At 53.9% G+C, this 19,364-nt stretch overlaps 1 protein-coding gene across 1 annotated transcript in view; it reads right to left on the bottom strand.

The window, feature by feature from the left end:
• The window catches only part of SLC38A10 (solute carrier family 38 member 10), a 38,943-nt gene that overhangs the window by 3,411 nt on the left and 16,168 nt on the right, over window positions 1-19,364 (bottom strand). Inside the window, exons 9-15 of the mRNA XM_080375076.1 lie at window positions 18,098-18,209; window positions 17,844-17,950; window positions 11,462-11,615; window positions 4,962-5,132; window positions 4,201-4,680; window positions 3,519-3,626; window positions 265-444 (exon numbers count right to left, since the gene is read on the bottom strand). Of these exons, the coding sequence (XP_080231202.1) occupies window positions 265-444; window positions 3,519-3,626; window positions 4,201-4,680; window positions 4,962-5,132; window positions 11,462-11,615; window positions 17,844-17,950; window positions 18,098-18,209 (1,312 nt within the window). The remainder of the gene's footprint in view (window positions 1-264; window positions 445-3,518; window positions 3,627-4,200; window positions 4,681-4,961; window positions 5,133-11,461; window positions 11,616-17,843; window positions 17,951-18,097; window positions 18,210-19,364) is intronic.

Genomic DNA, 19,364 nt, shown 5'->3' with positions numbered 1-19,364 from the left:
CTGCTACCACATTCTATACAACAGGGGACGGGAGAAGAGATCGCACCTTGCACAGCCACATGGGAGAACAAGGACAGCCACGGGGGAGAGCGGTATGCCCACGCACAGGGGCGGGGGAGGCCGGGGTCAGCCACAGCAACGGCTTTCACAGGGTGGATCCTGCCATATGCCCAAGGGACTCAGATATCTCGCAGTCCGACTTTAAAGCTGCTTTGAGCAGTGATCAGCCTGGGGAGGGGTCACACTCTTTGGTGATGTCCTTACCTTGCTTTGGCTTTTCCTCTCCTCCCTCCTCCTGCCTTTGCTGGTGGATCTCCTTGTGCTGCTCCTCAATTACAGCCAGCAGCTTTGCCTGCTGGTCAAGTAGCTGCTTCTGCTGTACCTGCTGTTCTTTGATCACCTGCAGCAGCACAGCGTGATCGAGCAGTTTCGCCTGCCCTGCTTCTAGAAAAGGGGGAAAAAAGAAAAAGAAAAGAAAAAAGCCATGACGCAAAGCCCTCACTCATCACCTCTCCGCACTGGAGGGGCTTTCCTTGGCAGCAGGCCCTGCTCTGCAAATGCTGCCCTTCGCTGGGGAGGAAGGACACGGCACAGCTCTGCTGACGGCAATCGCAGCGGCACGCTCCGGCACACCTCCGCAGGGACCAGCAGCCAAACACTCGGGCTGGCTGCTCGCTAGCACACCTGCTAAGGCATGTCCTGTCCTCCCGGGGAGATCTGGCTGGAGGAATCAAACCCAAGCTCTCACCATTAACCACTCAGGAAGAAAAGCTGCAAAAAGGAACAGGGGAGCTGCGCTGCTGGGGTCCCAGTGCAGAGAAGGACGAGGCGGCTGCTCGGTTCAGGGGCTGGATGAGGACGGGCCTGGCAGAAGCCAGCCGAGAGCGAGGGGCTCGGCTGCCCACGCCAGGTGAAGCTGCCGTTAAAGCAGCCTGCAGTGCCGGGAGGAAGCCCCAGCACTGCTGCAGGTTGGCTCTCCAGGTAGGTCAGGCTTCTCAAAAGCAGCTCATCTCTGAATGCACAGCAAAGACACCATCCCAGCTAAACAGAGCCTGGCAAGGCCAGCAACAGCAAATGGGCAATCTTAGGAGAAACTGGAAGAAGCCCACTAAGGCACAGCGCAGGGGGCTGCCCTCAGAGGGAAACTACCCACACAGTGGGATAAACCTACACAGAAACATCAACCCAATGCGACACACAGACACTGAGCTGGGTCTTTTCAGGGAACAAGTCCCAGCTGACAGTCAGAGTGATGAGAGGCCACCGCTGCCTGTTACCCTGGCTCAGCCAAGGTCTAGCCTGGCCCACAGATGGAAAACACCCACCAAGCGATCCTGCCAAGGACGCTGGCTTTGCGCGCAGGGGAAGGGCTGGGATCTCGAGGAGCAGTCCAAGGTTTAGCGGCCGAGTACTCTGGCACGCAGCAGCGCAGGCAGGTGGGAACCGCAGCGGCACAGGCAGGCAGCCCCTCCTCCTGCCGTGCCCAGCGCCATCGCAATAAAGCTGAGCTCCCCGTGCCATATCACAGAAGGAAATCCCTGCCCACCGACCCTTCGCAGCCACGGAGTCACAGAACAGACGAGTGCATCTTGGGCCAAGCAGAAGTGACTCACGTTGATTCACTCACTGCAAGCAAGACGTCACGCACAAACTATGAGTCTCAGGTCTGCATGGAAACGTTGAAGCCTTTTCTCTGCCTGGACAGACACCCAGCCGTATCACATCGCATCTGGAGGGTATAAAACTGCGTGTCGCTTGCCTCCCACACCAGCAAGCAGCCTTCCTCTGAAACTCAAGGTGTTCCTGGACTATTATGCCCCACAGGAAATAATGTCAAAATTAATAGCCTGTAAAATGCCATTTAAATTAAAAAGGGATGCTGTCCAGATTAATCCTTCTCCAGCACGCACTGCCTCCCCCTGTCCCGCTAATCACCCACAAGGTGATTACAGAGAAATATTTCCAGTTCACATTATGGCACTATTAGCCAAGGGCCCCTGGAATTCCCTTTCTGCTCCGTTTACAGAAAGCTGGGCTGCGAGGGGGAATTTGGTCATTTCAAGAGAGCAATTGACTTCTCAAGATCTGTTTATTTTTCGCACTTTGCTCAGAATAAACAATGAAAACAGAAGTCATTTCTACTATCTCGCTCTCCAAGACCGCCAGGTCCCAGCTCAGCATGGGAATGTTTGGGCTGAACACACAGCAGGCACAGGTTTAATGCCAAATCAAAGCGTTTCTCGCCTGAGAGCTCTGCAAACATGTGCAGCTCTTCTGTTTGTGCAGCACACCTCTTCCACACAAACAAAAGGCGACGCTATCTCCCGGCTCCTCCTTTGATCATGGGGAAAGCAGGCCCCAGCCAGTGCTTTGGCTGGGTTTTAACAGGCTCTCTTCATAAAAACCATCTTAAACAATTACAAAATGAAAGCACCTGAGTTCACAGGGCCCAGGGCAGCTACAGCCCAAGCACTCAACAACAGTCCCGGCAAGGCAGCTGTTTGCAGAGGGCATCCACGGGGCTGTGTGCCCCTGCCTTGCTCCCCTGACATCTTTTCACCCTTTCCACCCTCTCCCAGCCTCTGAGTATGAAACTCAGCTCCGAGCAGAGGAGCAGAACGAGCCCAGACCACCTCTGCTGCCATCCCCATGGGAGAGCATCTTTGGCAAGTCCCACACAGACTGAGATGGAAAACCCCAGGGGAACTCAGGTCCCTTCGTCCTCCTTGAAATGTGAGGAGACCTCACAGTCCATACCCACCGCTAGCTTTTTACACTCGGGTTTTTAAGTCCCATTGCAATACAGAATGGAAAGAAAATAATTAGAAAACCAAGATGCAACCACCAAACAAAGAGGAGGGCACTATGCCTCCTGGGAGCAGAGCCTGCCTGCTGCCATCGTTCATCGGGCCAAGTGCCCACAGCCTCCGGACCAGAACGGAGGCGAAGAGCCGTGGGACCCCTCCATGCACAGGCTGCAGGTCCCAGCCCAGGCTCCATCCCCTCTCACAAGGCAAAGGTCAAAGGCAACCAGCTCAGCCCCAGGAAGGGCTCACCGCACGGTACCAGCACCGCAGCCCCACAGAAGGAGCAGACAGGGCTTTGCCACCGCTCCCCCACGCGGCTACGTGTCCACGGCCCCCCTCGTGCCAAAGCCCACATCTGCCCCATGCTGCGAGGCTGCAGGGCGATGCCCACCCACCTCCCCCTGTCTCACACCAGCCAAACAGTTTTGCTCCAGTCTCGCTCTTGCCAGGGCACCGGCATGACTGATGTCCTGACATGGCTCTGCCAGGGGCTGCAGCGTGGCACAGCCAGCCTGCGCCAGCCTGCCGGGGACAGGCACCAACTGCCGCTGTGGCGGAGGGGACCACGGCCTAAAGCTCCGTGCTGGCAAGCGCCAAGAACAGCGCTGGCTGGCACCGTCCTGCAGACAGAAATCCTGCACTGGCAGCGCTGGCTCCTGGGGGAAGCCCAGCACCCTCCCCTCCCTGCGCACCCTGGGGATGCACACTCACCTTCCAGCTTGTTCTCCGTGTTCTCCTGTTGCTTCTCCTTGGTGTTTCGGGCCTCCCGCGGTTCCAGCTGATCCACTCTGTCCGGGAAGGGCAGCTCCTGCTTCTCACCTGCAAGCCAACAGATCAGCAGACCTTTGCTGTCAATAAGGATGCTCTAGCAGCAGATGTTCGCTAAAATGACTCCACATCGTGTTGTCCCTCCCTGCCTAAGCCAGCACAGTTTACATTCAACCCGATGACTGCAAGGGAAGTAATAAAAAAAAATATTTAACAATCTTATAGACGCATGGCAGCGAGCCAGCACTAACTACCTCAGCCAATTAAAATGCAAGAACTGTTCTAACTAGCTTTTAGACGGGCACTTAGCAATGTGTTACCTGTCAAGATCTCCCGGCTCCATGTCCCCAGCGAGTTCGGAGACACACAGGAACAGCATGGCACCTGACATTTAGTAGGCTAGCAAACAACTGTTTGACAGATATTATAGTAGCTGTCAAAGCCACCAGATTCCTCCTTTCCCCCAACAGCTGCTGAAGGGGCTGTGCGCGCTCACGTGCTAATCCCGTGAAATTCAAAGGGAACACTGGGGTGTAGGTAGGAACAGCCGAATTGCCCGGTCTCCGGGGGGATTACAGGCCAAGAGGAGAGTTTTTTCAGACAAGCTGCTGTGGAGGGAGCTTACCAGGGTTGGCTTCCTTCTCCACGGACTTCGCAGCCTCCTCTGCTTTCCTGGGGAGCTGGAGCTTTGATTTCTCCCTGTCACCTGCAGCCTCAGCTTTCTTCTCACCGTCCGGCACAGCAGCTTGCGCCTTGGCTTCCAGCACTTGTTTATCTGGCTCCAGCTCTTTGTATGGCGGCCTGCCATCCTGCTGCACGATCACCTCCAGGACGTTCTTTGGATTCTTAACAGGCTCGTCAGTCCCTCCCCGCAGTTGGTTCTCAGCAATCGCTTCCTTCCCTTGTTTCGGGCCAAGTGCTTCTTTCTGGGGATTCGGCACGGCTGGCTCCTCCGGCGCCAGCTTAAGCAGATGATCGTCGGCTCCTCCAGGCACAAGCTTGTTCTCATCAGATTCCTCCCGCTCTCGCCCCATGTCCACGACGACTTCATCGTGCGGGACGGGTGGCTCGTGGCGATGCGCTTCCCCCACGGGCAGGGCGATCCCTAGGGTGGGCAACAGGCAGGGTTAGGGAGCTTGGGACTGATGGGAGAAGGTAACAGGCAGCAGGCTCACAGCACACCCAGCACACGCTGCCCTTTTTCAGCCCTGCCTTCCCTTCCTCATCAGGCGGCTGCATTCCTAATGAGCCTCGAGAGCATCAAACACTAAATCACCTTCAGTCCATGAGATAATGCACAGAGATCAGGATCTTTATCCAAAATAGTCCTGCAACATACACCTCCCAGCCCCAACACCAGCACCCTTTCTCCTGGCTCCTCGTTACCTTGATCAGGACGGTCAAGCTGCACTTTCTCCTCCAGCTTTCCTCTCTCCTCCTCTCTCTTGGGTACCTGCATGGGCACCTTGATTTGCGGCTGTTCCATCTCCTCCTTCTCATCTAGCAGTTTGGGTTTATTGCGGCCATCCTCTGCCTCCTCTGCTGCCGGGTTCTGGTCTGCAAAGGCAGGACAACTCATTGCAGGAGGTTACACATGGCCACGCTGCCGGCCCACCGGCAGCACCAAGGGATTGCTTTGCCTGCTGCAGCCCCTTTTACCAACACAAGCCAAACAGCTATTTTCCCTCCAGCATTCGTACGGAGGGGTTGGGGCTTTTGTTCTGGGGTCCCCTGTTTGTTTTCCCTACAAAGGCTTTTGACAGAGCTGGCGGCGCGGCAGCCCAGGCCAGGCAGCGAGGCAGGGCCGGGATGGAGCGGGGATGGGGCGGGGATGGAGCCGGCTGCCGCTGCGAGCCCACGCCGCCAGATGGTAGCATCCTCCCGGCTCCCCGCGCCGGACCCCCGAGCACCGGGAGAACCCGCGGTGGGGTGCAGCCGCAGCCCCCATCGCCCGCCTGTGCTGGCTGCACCCTGCGAAGAGGCTCAAAACCTCTTTTCTTTTCTTTTCTTTTTTTCCCCATTTTTTTTCTTCCTTTCAGCACACGAGCGTTTCCCCAGCCCGTTGAACGCCGCAAGGATGGGCAGGCGGGAGGAGAGCCATGCAAGCCCGCAGAAGGCACGAAGTTTTGAGGAGCACGATTGAACAGGCACAAAGGGGAACTCCAGGGCGGGACACACACACACACACACACTCCCCCCCCCCCCCCTTCCCTCAAAGAGATGGGACGTTTCTGGAAGATGCATCCCAGTCAAACCAGTTGCTGGGTTCAGCACTGAAGTAACCATGTGGAATTCGTGGCATGTCCCACGGATGGAAACGGTCCCTGCGACCCCAGGGTGGAAGAAGACAACCCACATAGCGCGGACAGGGACTGAGCTCCTCAGAGGAGCAGCAGAGCAGGAAACTTAATTGTTTCCCAGCACTGAAGTTGTTCTGCAGATTTTTTTCCATCCAACAAACTGAAGTAAAAAAAAATAATAAAAACTCCTCTATCTTCTGTAACAAAAAATTCCCAACTCTTCCCCCCTTTTGCCCTCCCCCATGCGATTTCCTTTGGGGAATTAATTCTATAAACATCTTTCAATTTTCTCCTCCCCCTCCGCAGGGCTGGTGCGATTTATTACAAGATGAACTCATGGGAAAGCAGAGATTGCCACAACTTCAGCTGCGTGGGCCTTACCCGAGCTGGGGGGGAATAAGTACAAAATTCTGGCCCAGAGGGATCCGTGCCAGAAGGACCCAGCGCCTCTCCAGAAACATGGACTCCCTGGCCCAGAGCTCCGCGCCCCGTTGGAGGGACGTGCGCAGGGCCTGGCCGGCTTTCCAAGTTTCTTTGGTTCGGGAATGACAGTGGGAGGGGAGAAAAGGACTTGGATTTTCTGAGAAATTAAAATCTAGTACCCAAGGGTCCCTCTCTCCATTAAGGGACTTCCCAGGGTTCAGCAAGTCAGGGCAGGACACTCCTCCTTTCAGGAAAAAATGGACTGCAGGAACCGGTGCCCAGCCCTGGACGGGGGCCCTGGGAAGCGGGAGGCTGAGGCCGGGGAGAGGAGCGCTCAGCACGGCTGCGGATGTTCCCAGCTAAATCCTGGCCTCACAGCAAAAAATTATTTACTCTATTGGAGGAAAGTTTTTCGTTAATTGGTTCATGAAGGCGGGAGATGGCTGCATTTGGAGAAGGCTGCGACGTATCCGAAACCAGAGGACCCAGAGACCCGTGACGCGGGCAGAGCCATTCCCACGGCGGCAAGATGATGCTTAAGAGGGGAAATGAAAAGGAAAAGGGGGGGAAGCCTTCCACGCAAGTGGGAAATGGAGGAGTTAAAGCCAGAGCTAACCCCGTGCCGGGCAGGGCTTGGCCACAGGACCCTGCAGCAGGTGAAACCCCCTGCGGGTCTGGGACATACCAAGGGACCGGGGGAGGCCCCACTGCTGGGAGAAGAGTTAATCATAAATCAAGAGGCAGAAGCACATTCCCCACTCTGCAAACAATGCAAGAAAAGAACAAAACACAAACAAAACACAAACAAAAATAAAAGCCTCCACGCCATAATAAGACAAAGTTGCCTCTAAGCCGTCATTTGCTCAGCAGGAAACAAAATTAAGTTCATCATCAGGGCGTGAATTAACGACCTCTCACACTGCATGGAAATCTATAAGGGGCTATATGTGGTTTGCAGAGAACAATTTTGCTCAGGATGTGTAATAATCGCTCTAACTGTCTAGTCGCCCTCCAGGTCCCTTTGGAGAGCGTTACAGTAATGCTGCGCCTCTTAATGTTTTATGAGTGGCATTGGACTTTGCAGGCAAGGGCTGAGAGGCTGTAAAAGCTCTTTGGCTCACAACAACAGGACCTGGGCGTCAGGCAGCACTGGGAGGGTTCGCTGTGCCTCGGCGCAGCCAGCGGGTCCAGCCGAGCTGCCCCAGCTCACGACGCTCTCCGGCAGCTCGGCTCGCACGCGCGGGGCGGCGCAGGGAAGCCAGGGCTTTCTGCAACTGATTTGTGTGTGTGCGTGCGCGCGCGTATGTGTTGTGGTTTGCCAACAGCCTCTCTAGGCTGCAATAAAATGTCATGATTAGCAACCTAAAAGCTTCCCTTCTCCCCCTGCTCCTGGTTCGGATAGTAGCAATGGTCCCAGAAAGGCATTAAATCCCTCCTCACACAGTTTTCCTATCGCTTTCGTCCACCGCAGCAGCGACTGTAGCCAAAAGCCGCGTGCGCACCCCCAGCTCTCGGCAGAGGCGGCAAGACAAGCCCTGCCGCACTCCCCCTGAGCCAAGGGGGATCCGACACAGGCACCCCCGGGAGCCCCAGGGACAGTACAGGGAGCCCGGGGAGTACAGCACCCTCTCCGTGCTGCTAAGCGATGCCTGGAGCATCATGCAAGGGCTGACAAGGCACACGGGCTTCAGGACCTGCTCATACCGGTCCAGCTCCAGACTCACTCAAATTGCTTCGGCGCAGTGAAACAGAGCAAGGTCCACAAGCTCCAGCTAAGGAAAATGAAGAAGAACGAGCAGGGCAGAGGGATGGGGGTGAACCACTGCCCTCAAACATGCCGAGCAGCCCTGCAGCCCCAAGCAGGGCAGGGACAAGCCTTCCCTGGGGAGCCCCACACAGCCCCCCCGCCCCAGCTGTGCCTCCCAGAACCCCCCTCCCCCCGAAACGGTTACAGATTTCACAAGGTTATCGAATGGCATCACTGAAATTAGTTCACAGTTGTCTCCTGACGCACCAGCAGTAAAAACGAACCCAAATTACAAGAGGCTGATAGTTCCTTTTCTGTGTCACAGGCACTATTAAAAGCTCGCTCGCACAAAGCACCAGGGAGAGCTGCAGCAGAGTCAAGCTGTTCCTGCAGCTATTAGGAGCTGTGCATAATCCACGTTTCACACATGTTCGGGGCTGCTCTGGCTAATAACGCCAGCGGGGACGCAGCCTGCAGCCAGGCAGGTCTCTTTTTCGGGGGCAAACATGCAGCTGCAGCGCCAGGCCTGTGGAGCACTCAGCATCGTGCCCTGCTGCGTGCCAGCAGAGAAGCCAAACACAGACCCCAGTTTCACCCAAGCCTGTGTGACTCAGACCACCACATCCAGGAGGACACGTGGGATGGATGGAGAAGGGTCCCCAGCACGCGGGCTCCCTGGAGCACTGGGGAAAGGGTGCTCTTGCACAAGGAGCGTGAATCAGGTCTTTGTTACCCGATATTGCACAACACCAGAGAAAAGAAAACGAAGCAGCAACGATCAAGTAAGGAGCTGAAAAATATTACAAAATCTTAATCCACCCCATGAGACCCTCTAGGGTGCTTTCAAATACAGAGAGAAATTGCCTAATTAGCTTTTTTTTTTAAAATGGATAATTGCCTTCATGAGCTTTCACAGGCAGCTTAGCAACCTTTTAACATACGCGCACATGCTGCACGGAGCAGCAGAATGTTTCTGAAAGGGGTTTTATACCTTTCCCGAAGAGCTGCTGACAGTAAACCTCAAGCAATACAGACAGGGGCTGTAATGGGCACTTGGGTGTTGTTAGTAAAAACACTATTCAGAGTTTGCTGGTCAATACGTGTTCACATAAAAGGGCAATGTTCTAATATTCATAATCCCAGGGCCCACAGGGCAGAGTTTTAATGAAAGTCTGTACAGTTCTGGTCTCCGCAACATCAAAGAGGCCAATAAAACTCCTCTCACATGCTGACAGGCAAAAGTCAGACAGTGAAGGCAGCACTGGGAAAAGGCCCCGTGCAGCCCCCAGGTCTGCCTGGGCCAGGCAGCTCCCAGCCGGGGGCCATGGGGAAGGGGCCCGGCGGCACCCACCGCCTGGGGAAGGGGCCAAGCACCCACTGCTCGCGCCAGGGCAGTGCCCGGGCATTCCAGCTGCAGCCCCACACGAGGAACACGGACCAGATGTGCGCCGGCGGGGCACCCAGGTGATGCGGGGCAGCCCGCATCCTGCGTGCACCCTGAATGACAGGATGCAGCTGCTGTGGCGTTTTCCAGGCTGCAGGCTCCTGCCTTTGCAAAACAAGCCAGGAGAGGATGAGGGGGGAGCTGCGGGGTGGGCAGCAGGGGGAAGAAGGGCACCATTTAACGCCTCTCATTGCTAGTCAGGCCGACATCCCGCAGAGGCACAGGGAGGCACGGATCCAAGGCACGGGGCAGCTCTCCTGGGGCAGCCCCATCCACCCGCCGCTGCTCCCACAGCACCGATCCTTGTTCCCCTTCCTCTTCCCGGCTCCATCTCCCTCTGCGCCATCCCGCTGCCTCCTCCCGGGGGATGGAGCACCCAGGCCAGGCTGCGCTCCCAGGGCAGAGCCAGCAGTCCCCTGCTACAAAAGGGACCAGACCAAGCTCAGAGGGCAGCGGAGCATCCCCGGGCAGGTGCTCGTCACTGCCTCAGGAGCTGCACAGCTCCTCCCTGGGAAGTTTATGAACCAGGAGCACTAAACCCGCCTTCCTCTCAGGTAGGATTATTTAATCCAGCACCAAGTACCACGCACTGAAGGCTAATGGCAACGAGCCCTGGGTGCACACGGCGGGTACGGCAGGGCAACCAACGAGTCGCTGCGCGACACCATGATTAGACGTGGGCGTCCTGCTCTGCCACCCTGGTTCATGCGGAGAAGAAGCGGAGAAGAGATTTAGCAAACTCCAGCGGACAACATCTTTTATGGGACTTTTTTTTATTTTCCCAGTCACAAGAACACGTGTCATTAGCGACTCCTCCTGAAACAAGCAGCTGTTCTTTGGCCGTTACTGCTCCAAAATTAACCAAGACGGAAGAATTCAATTGCATCCCTCCTCCCAGCCCTGCTGAGTGTGCTCGATTAAGGGATTGAGAGCATCTTTTGCTTAGAGTTCACGGGCATCCTAGTGCCTGAGAAGGCATGCACGCCTTGGGTAAACCACGAGCGCAAATGCATAAAACCCCAGCACTGCCAGGGACAGAGCAACCCAGGAGTGAATGTTATCGGCAGCAGCACCGGTGTCTCGAAGACACTCAAAGCTGCTCAGCAGGAACACAGCCAACAACCAGGAGGGAGGATGATCTCCAGAAGAGACAGCCCCTTTCTCCCTTCCGTTCTCAATCTCTGCGAGGATATTTCAAGGCCCCCAAAGAACAAAAGAAGGAAAAAAAAAAAAAAAAAAAAAAAGCACGAGTAGATCCAAACAAAAATAAAATAAAGAAACAGGACACAGCCACAGACGAGGGGCAGTGCAGGGTCAGGCGACACCTGCTAGCAATGGCCTTGCAAGGCAAGCCTGCAGCTGGGGAAGGGAGGGATTGGCCGTAATTCTATCAACGGCCACAGTAAACAAATAATAAATAATGTGAACCAGTAAACAAAGCAGAGGCATAATCACGGGCTTTGTCAGAGCTAAAACCGAACCAAATTTATATCCTCACAACCAAAAAAAAAGTCAGTGCCCATAAATTTACATACCTTTGAGTGCAATGAATGGCTTGTTCTTGGAACTGCGGACAATGTACTGGCAGAAATGGTGAAAGCAGCCCTGTTTGGACACTCACACCCCTCATACAGGTGGCCAACACGGAGCCATCGCTGGGCTGCACTCACAGAGCTGCATTTGTTACCCTGAACGGGTAGATCCATGCTCTGTTCCTTACCCTACCTTTCTTTTCCCTTCTCAAAAGAACAGCTCCCACAAGGTACCATCAGAGCTTGCACCAGGCTTTTCCAGAAGGCAAAACTACAGCCTTTCTTGGGAAAAGTCCCCGGGATGCTGTGAAGATGCATGGAGCTGCCTGGAATTGACCCTGCTTCCACCACACTTTTTAAAATAAGAAAAATACGTATTTTTTCCTTAGGAGGTGGAGCTGGGAACAGGGCTGGGAAGCACAACTCAAGTAGACACATACCTGGGATTTTGACTGAATCCTGGTCAATTCTGCTCTCCTCTCCATCCAGGTGCTCCAAGCCCACCACTTCTGTCTTCACAGGGATGTCCTCTGTCGCAGACAAGGTGGTATAGGTACTAATAACCAGTATTCCCAGGCCAATCCACAGTATAATCTGCACAACATGCCAGAACTTCAGTTAGCACAGCAAAACAAACGGGACTGCTCTGTACAGCATTCTTCATGCAAACAGTGTCTCTAAACAATTCAAAGCTCACTGCAATTTGCAATTACACATGTCAGTAACAGGGAGAGAACAGGACAGAAATTTAAGAGGCAGAAAAGAAAAAACCAGTAGCTTTTGGCTCAGATTTGTGTTTGGATGTAGAGGCGTTCAAAGGAAAGTTTCAGATGCTGGAAGCTGTTGAAAAGGCAACTCCTGTTATCAGAAGGGCTGAAAAGCAAGCGGACAGGATGTAAGGGTAGAAAAATGCGTGTGGCAGACACGAGACCAGCTGCAAAGACTCATTCCCTGATATTTCCAGCAGCTACATTAGAGCACCATGAAATCAGGTCTGGCTGAGAACAGAGGTACCTGACCTGTTTACAGCCTAGAAAGGTTTCTTGGGAGTTGTTTAAATATTCTTATTTTTGAAAGCAAGAATAAGATGTCCACACACAAGTCCTGGTGGCCAGCACTCAAGAAGCTGATAAGATGTAACTCACTGATTTCCAGAAAGCTGGGACCAAACAGAATAAAGATAGAAAGAATCCGAACCCTGTGGAGGGAAGAGCTCTACAGAATGTCTCTAGCTGAAAAAGGAGAAAGCGACTGTTGTGGTTTAATGCCAGCAGGTAACCAAGTACCACGCAGCCGCTCGCTCAGTCCCCGCTCACCCCGAGGTGACCACCACCAAAAAGAACATTTCTACGTTTTTTTATCTAATGATAAATTGACCTAAAAGGATCTATGTCCACATGAGCCGTAAGAAAGACTAAAAAAACTCTCTCCACAAAATAAAAATATCTCCGGGAACACTAGCAATTCATGGGGTAACTCAAGAAGGACAAGCAAGACGATGCGCGACAGCAATGGGAGCAGAGGAACGCCTGCCGTGTTTGGTGGCAGGGCTGCCAAGTGCCTCCCTGCTCCTCCGGACGGGAGCGGTACTGGAGCGAAGAGCCGAGCAGACGGATTGCTGGTCAACAATGCTGACTGGGGAAATTTAATTAAACCCTATTGTATTATTTTTACCTTTTACAATCATTTGCAATTGTCGCAGTAAGGGCTTCTCATGGAACCTGGTATGCACGTCAACAGCACTGCGAACGACTGGTAGGAGAGAGTCGGCCACAGTCCGTGCTGAAGGAAGCAGGCAAAGAAGCGGCACCTCCTGCTAGAAACTCGGGTCTCCCTACATCCCCACAAACTCCTTTTCACAACCGACCACAGAAGCTACAGGAACTATCATATGCAAAACAGAAAACGCCTCTGCAGTGCCAGGAAGCTGAAAGTTTGCAGCAAACTGGTATTTATGATGCAGCAATTCCCCTCTCTCTTTTTTTTTTTTAAATTAAGAATATCCTGCTCTCTGAAATGCCAAGGATCTGGCTTATTTCTGCAGCTCTGCATGCGGCAGCAAAGGATCCAAGACAATGCTGCAAATTGCATCTTTTCTTTGCACCTCATGGCTGTCCTGCTCGATGCTTGGAGCTTGCAGACAGCAGACTGCTGGTTCGCCCATCCCTGCCCCTGCTGTGGCCGTGCTGGCTGCTGGGGAGCAGGCACCGCTTTTTCCACCAGGCGCCTAACAAGAACAACCTGGTATGCCTGCTTCACCAGGCAATTGCGTAAAAGTCTCAACCTGCAAAGGAGAAATGCTGCTTTGGTACACGACCTTGCTGCTGTCCAGTAGGAACCACACAAGCTGCCTGGCCCCTTGGCAGAGCAGTGGAACATCCAGAGTGTTGGTGATTCTGGCTTGGGCTGTGATACCAGCTCACAAGGGGACCACATCCTGCAGGACTCACCCTATTCCCCCACAATCCTTACCCTGCAGCATTCACATCACGATTAACAAAAAGCACAACGAAAGGATGCTACTCGGTGTGAAGAAAACCAGGGACAGACATAGGGGAGCACTGCTACAATGGGAAGCTGCCAGAGGGAGAAAACTGAAAATAAAGGGGGAGAGGTGAAATTGAAAGGAGAAGTTAAAATGTTGGCACCTTCAGGGGAGGGAGGAGAGGCTAACATTTTCCTCTCCTTCCTCATGCTGAGGGGGATTGCACAGAAACATGGGCCAGCACAGCCAGAGCCTTGGGCCCAGGAGACCCCACTCTCAGCACCCCCCTGCAGACACACAGGCGCCTGCTGCAGAAGGAAAAGGTTGGCGGGACATGAAGCAGCTCTGGACAAGGGGTGAGCAGCACGGCCAGGGAGCAGAGGCCAGACCTTAGAGACGTTGCAAAGGAAACAGAAGTAAAATCTGCTCCCTGCCTTGCCGCGTGGGTGCACAAAGAGCAGATATCCTGCCACCCTGCTCAGGCCAAAAGCAGAGTCAGCAGGTCCCTGCCACTGCTGCCCTCGGCTTGGAGCTCGTCCACTTCCTCCCCTCACACAATCTACAGCCCTGGCAGAAATGCATTTGGTGACTGCAGAGCTGTTCTGGCATCTTCCAGAAACAACAGCGGAGAGGAAGAGCGTTTCCACAAAGAGGATCTATTCTGGTGCCACAGGAACTAGAAGCAACGTGGGAGAGGAGGGAACTGTAGAAAACGTCTGAAAACATTAAATGTTTTAAAAGGATTTTTGTTGTTTCTTATCTTAGTGGGGAACCACGGGCTTGAATGCCTTAGATTCAAAACCCCTTTGATTGTTTAACATTTGGAGCTCATCTGTGAGCTTCCCGGCGCAGCGGGTACGGGCACACGTGGCAGTCAAAGACAGGCTGGGCTGTCCACGAACCAGCAGCCATCCCTCACCTTCAGCTCCCCCCATCAGCACACCTCCTCCTCACCTCCTCCATCAGCAAGTGAAGACCAGAATAAAGAGGTCCACAATCTGGCTTAACTCCACGGTGACACTCCTGACATGGAAAACCAGGCACTTTTTACTCAAAGGACCCCCCCAAGGCTAACCTGGCAATCGAAGGAAGAGGAATGGGGGCTGCAAGGACTGAGCGCTCAAGGAACCAAGCACGGTGGAGCCACCTACTCCCAGAGCGTTCAGCTGGAGAGCTGAGAACCTGGAGCAAGGAGAGGGTCAGCACAGCAAAGCAGTTATAAGCCAGTGTCTGGTCTCACAGGAGGGATCTCCCTCACATCTCTGACAAGCTGAGACCCTTCCCCAGGAGGGCCTCTCTGTGTGGACACAACAAGTGGACACGCAAAGCCCTCTGGCTGCAGCTTGCTCCAGCAGGCAGGTCAGCAAGGCAAGAGCCTGTCTCCCGAGAGAAGTGCTCTGAGCACGGTCGGGAATTCAGGAGAGGAAGTTTACGCGGCCGTTTCCTCTGCTGGTCGCCTTCCCTCGGTCGTCCTTCCTCCCAGAAGATAACTCGAACTTTGTACAGAAGTGCCATTAGCCCAGATCATCTCTAACCACGCCTGAGCCATCAGCGGGAAGCAAAAAAACTGCATTTGTGTAGAGTGACGACATCCTCCAAGCTGGGCTGTTTTGGACACCAAGCGCTTGGAGGGACAGAGTCATGGCGAAGGAATGCAGAGCCCCGGTCACTGCCGGGCTCCTCTGCTGCACTGCTGCAGAGATGCCGTGTTTGAAGGGCCGTACCGACCTAAAGTGCCTGCGGTGAAGGTGTGCTGGCCGCCACGCTGCCAGGGAGGGCAGAGGGGAATCTCTTTTCCATCCGCACAGGAGCGAGACCGAGGGGTCATTTCCTGACCTCGAGCAGCCTCTCCACAGCTCCTCTTCCCCAAGTGGGACAACAGCAGCTCTGGCCTCCCTAGGAGGGGCCTCTTGGACAGGCTTGTGTCAACACTGGGAAGCCAACACCTTCCTGTTCGAAGTTAAACACTCTGTTTACAGACCTTAACCCGACCTTCAGCAGCACTCTGCCAAACCTCACTGTCCCCCTGGCTCGAGGCTCCCGGAGGGCAGCTGGACACGGATCCGCACCTTTACAGCTTGATGCTTAACCACAAGAAAGAGAACGCTCTCCCCAGTTCGTTCGCAGCACTGCATGACTGACTTCAAGCCTTTTAACTGCTCTGCTAGCTGACTGTCTTTCCAACACTGCAAGCCTTTCAACCACGCACCCCCAGCCCAGCCCAGCCCCGGCCCCAGCCCCAGCCAGCTAATGAGCGGCTGCAATAATTAAAAGCTTGCTGGTAGAAGTTGCCAGTGCTCTTTGCTGACCGGCAAACACCTGGGAATGCCCACATCCCTGCCCCTGGAACCCTCTTCACTACTTCTAGTGCAACTTTCCCATTTTGTAGCCCCACCTTGCACCACGTTCCCAGCCCAGTAAATTTGAACTCCCCGTCTCGCCAGCCCCGTAAGCTGCCCAACACGGGACTTTGCCGGATGCCAGAGGTGGCCCAATAAAAGCAGCCAGTTCTCGGCAGCAGCACCACAAGAGTCAAGATAACTCAGGCAAGTGTAAAAGCTAGCATTGAGAAGGTCTGCTGCTTTGGAAGAAAGCTAAAGATGACGGAGGGAGGGAGAAGATACGTGTTCATTGTTCAGACAGAGAAAAGCAGGAAGGGACAGCTACGCCTAGGGCTGGCTCCTTCTCCCCCTCAATTGCCACTTTTCACAGGAGCATATTTTGATGGAGTGGAGTGCCTGATCAAAGAAAAGCAGGAATGAAGGAGGAGACCAAAGACAGAGCCTTCAGGGAAAGAATAAATGAGTCTTTGCAGAAGACCTGGATGAACAAGGAGAGGGGGGGCTCAGAATTTGGCTCCAGAGCGGAGGCGGGGAGGTGCTCTGCAGCCTAGCGCGCTTCTGAAGGCAGGTGTGCCCTTGCTGCAGCACTTCAGTGCATCGGTCAAAGCAAGTATGCAAACTTGACAGATAATGGATCATTCAGGAGAAAACTGGACAGCTTGCTACCAGCCCCTTGAAATGCCAGGGTAACCTGGGGACTGATACTTTAGATAAGCCCTTGTTCCTTTGTGGGGCTTTCTGCAGGACAAACATCTTCACCAGCCGTGTGACCAGCATTTCGGGTCAAGCATTGTGAGGGCCCCACTGTTCAACCCCGGGCAGCTGACAGTCGCCTCTGTGCAGCCAGTCTAAGAGCTCAGCACATCCTAAGTGCAGTTTCAAGGCACTGCAGAGAAACGTTCTGGCTCAGCCGGAATAGAAAGCAATTCTTGAAAGTGCTCTTTGTTTCCCTGAAAAATCCAGGCTGGCATTCAGGCTCCTGCTTGGGGTTTCAGTCAAAGAAGTTAGGACCAAAGTGTCAGAATCCAGAGTGAAAGCTGGAAAGTTGGACTATTTCCTTGTGTCAGAGAAAGCATGGGGAAAGAAAAAAATATGCCCTGCTTAAAAACTTCATGTACATTTGCAAACCCACAAGTCATTAAACACAGAAAAAGCCATTAGTTCTGTAGGACCCACAAAAATGTCGTCCTCTCCCCCTGCTGACTCTGCAGTTTGCCGAAAACCTTATTCCCAGCCCAGCACTGTCGTGACTGGCAATGCCGGGGCAGAGGCCTGCTAAAGGCAGCGGATTAAGTTATTGTTAGGAAAAAAACAAAACACGTTAACTTCAGCCCCACAAAAAGCACAGTATTTGCAGAAGCAGAGAGATCAAGCCCAGCAAAGAGCCACTTTGTTTCAGTCCCTGAGGAGGCCAATCCAAACTGGAGCAAAAGGAAAAGCTAAACTTCTAACAGCCTCCAAACGACCCCAATTTTTTAAAAATCAATTCCTGAAGCAACACCTCTATGTGTGTGTTCCTTTTTATTATTATTTTGGTTGAAACCAGAAAGCTGAGGGTCAGCAGCAAGAACCGCATCGCTGAGAAACCGTGTTTATTTTACCCAGCCTGAGCAGGTTGGGATGTAAGGCCTGTTAAGGTTTTATAGGCTGCCTGGATTTCCCATTCTGCGGATACAGAACCTGAAGCCCACCAGAAGGTGGACTGGAAGCAGCAGTTTATGCACCAAATGAATGTTTCACTTGCTGCTGGATGGACAAAAAGAGCCGGTGTTCCAGCACAGGGCAGGCCATGCACCGGGTCAGCACCTCCTCTGCTGCATGCCCATAAGCAACCCTGCTCAGAGCAGCCGACCAGAACAGCCCCCACCTGTACTGGGCAAACTGGAGAGGGAGGCTGGAGGAGGTGCTGAGCAGTTTCCCTCCTGCAGCCAAATTAACTACGTTCCCAGGCTCTGCAGAGGGCTTAGGGAGACATCAAGCAGCATCAGCACTGACCTGTGAACAAAGTGCGTTCTTGTGGATCTTCTTGTAAATAAGAGCTGGGCAGATAAAACAAATGAGGCTTCCCATGGTAGCACCTGTCAGGCCCAGAACTGTTTCCACTGGCAAAGAAGAAAAGAAGTCAGCAAAGGCCCCTTCCAGGACTGCCAGAGCCCAGTGAGTCTGGCCACCCCACCCAGAAACGCAAATAAAAAAAGACCAGAGAAAACAGCCAAGCAACCAGCCCTTGCCCCCAGCTCCTCGCTCACCGTTTGGGATCATGATGCCTCCTACCATGGTTCCAAACACAACAGCCAGCGTCAGGGCTTTGAACCGAAGTGGGGGCATATAACCCCCAGCAGCGAAGGTACCGTCTTTTTGCTGGAAGAGAAAGGGTGGGAGAGGGAGAGTGAGTTTAGCTCCTGTATCAGAACTGCGCAGTTCCTAAGCAATTACCCCAGCGGGGTCCAGCAGCTTCGTCACCTCGACATTGTGGTCTCTGCAGAGCCAATGCTAGGGGGGCTGTTAGACGTGGTTGAGCAGTTTTAATACGCAACTGCATCTGAGCCTTCAGAACAAGACTGATGGGGGGCACAGAGCCAAAGCTGCTGTTTCCATCCTGCCCCAAATGTGAACCGTACAGCTGTATCCCGGTCCGTGCCAGCGCTGCAGCCGTCCAGCCTCAGCGGGCAGCCCCGAGGCCGAGGGCATGAGAAAGGAGCACAGCTGAGGAGGCAGGAGGGAGAACGGTCACAGGGGGAAGAGCTCTGGTTTCGCTGTGGTAAGGTGCACCCCAACGCCTCCGGGAGCAGGGCTATTCCCACCGCACTACACCACGTGTACCAGCTCCTGCAGCTTGATGGAAGACACCCCAGCTAAATGGCAGGGAGGAGGATCAGTGCTGCTGGGGAGCTGCTGATACCAGAGGGCTTCCCGATGCCCTCCACTTCCCATCCCATCCCCGCACTCCAAGTGGGAGGTGCGGAAGGCAGAGGACCCAGCGAACCCACATGCCCTGCAGAACCAGCAGGTCCCCGCTCTCCTGGCTGCACAGATGGGAGAGGAAAGCAAAGTGACACGCTCAGAACCCAAAGAGCAAGGAGCTGAGCCCAAGCAAGAACAACAGTCTTCCCAAGCCTTTCCAGCGCTTACTCCTCTGCACCCGCTGGCTTTCACTGATCGTCTTGTCCCACCCTCAGGCCCTCCCGATGTGAGAAAAGAGCCGGGGGCTTCTCACAGGCAGAAGTGGCAGGATTTAGAGCTATAAATTGCTCAAGTTTTATTTCCTGCCCTAAGAGGTTTCTATTTATGCAGATACACAAAGGCCTCAGAACATTCCCACAATCTCTTACTGTTATTTACTGAATACCATCGGCATGCTTAGTGCCGTACAATACACAGAGGAGAACACGCTACTGTCACAAGGGACTTACAGTCTAAATCAGACAGACCAACTATAGTCACAAAGGCTGTCTGAAGATCCGACCCTGGGAAAGGTGAATGTGTGGGAGGGGGCTGTATTCCACCGCATGCTTT

The sequence above is a fragment of the Falco punctatus genome (genome assembly GCF_963210335.1).
Source record: "Falco punctatus genome assembly, chromosome: 1".
In the NCBI taxonomy this organism is placed as follows: domain Eukaryota; kingdom Metazoa; phylum Chordata; class Aves; order Falconiformes; family Falconidae; genus Falco; species Falco punctatus.
This window is presented reverse-complemented; position numbering and strand designations above follow the sequence as displayed.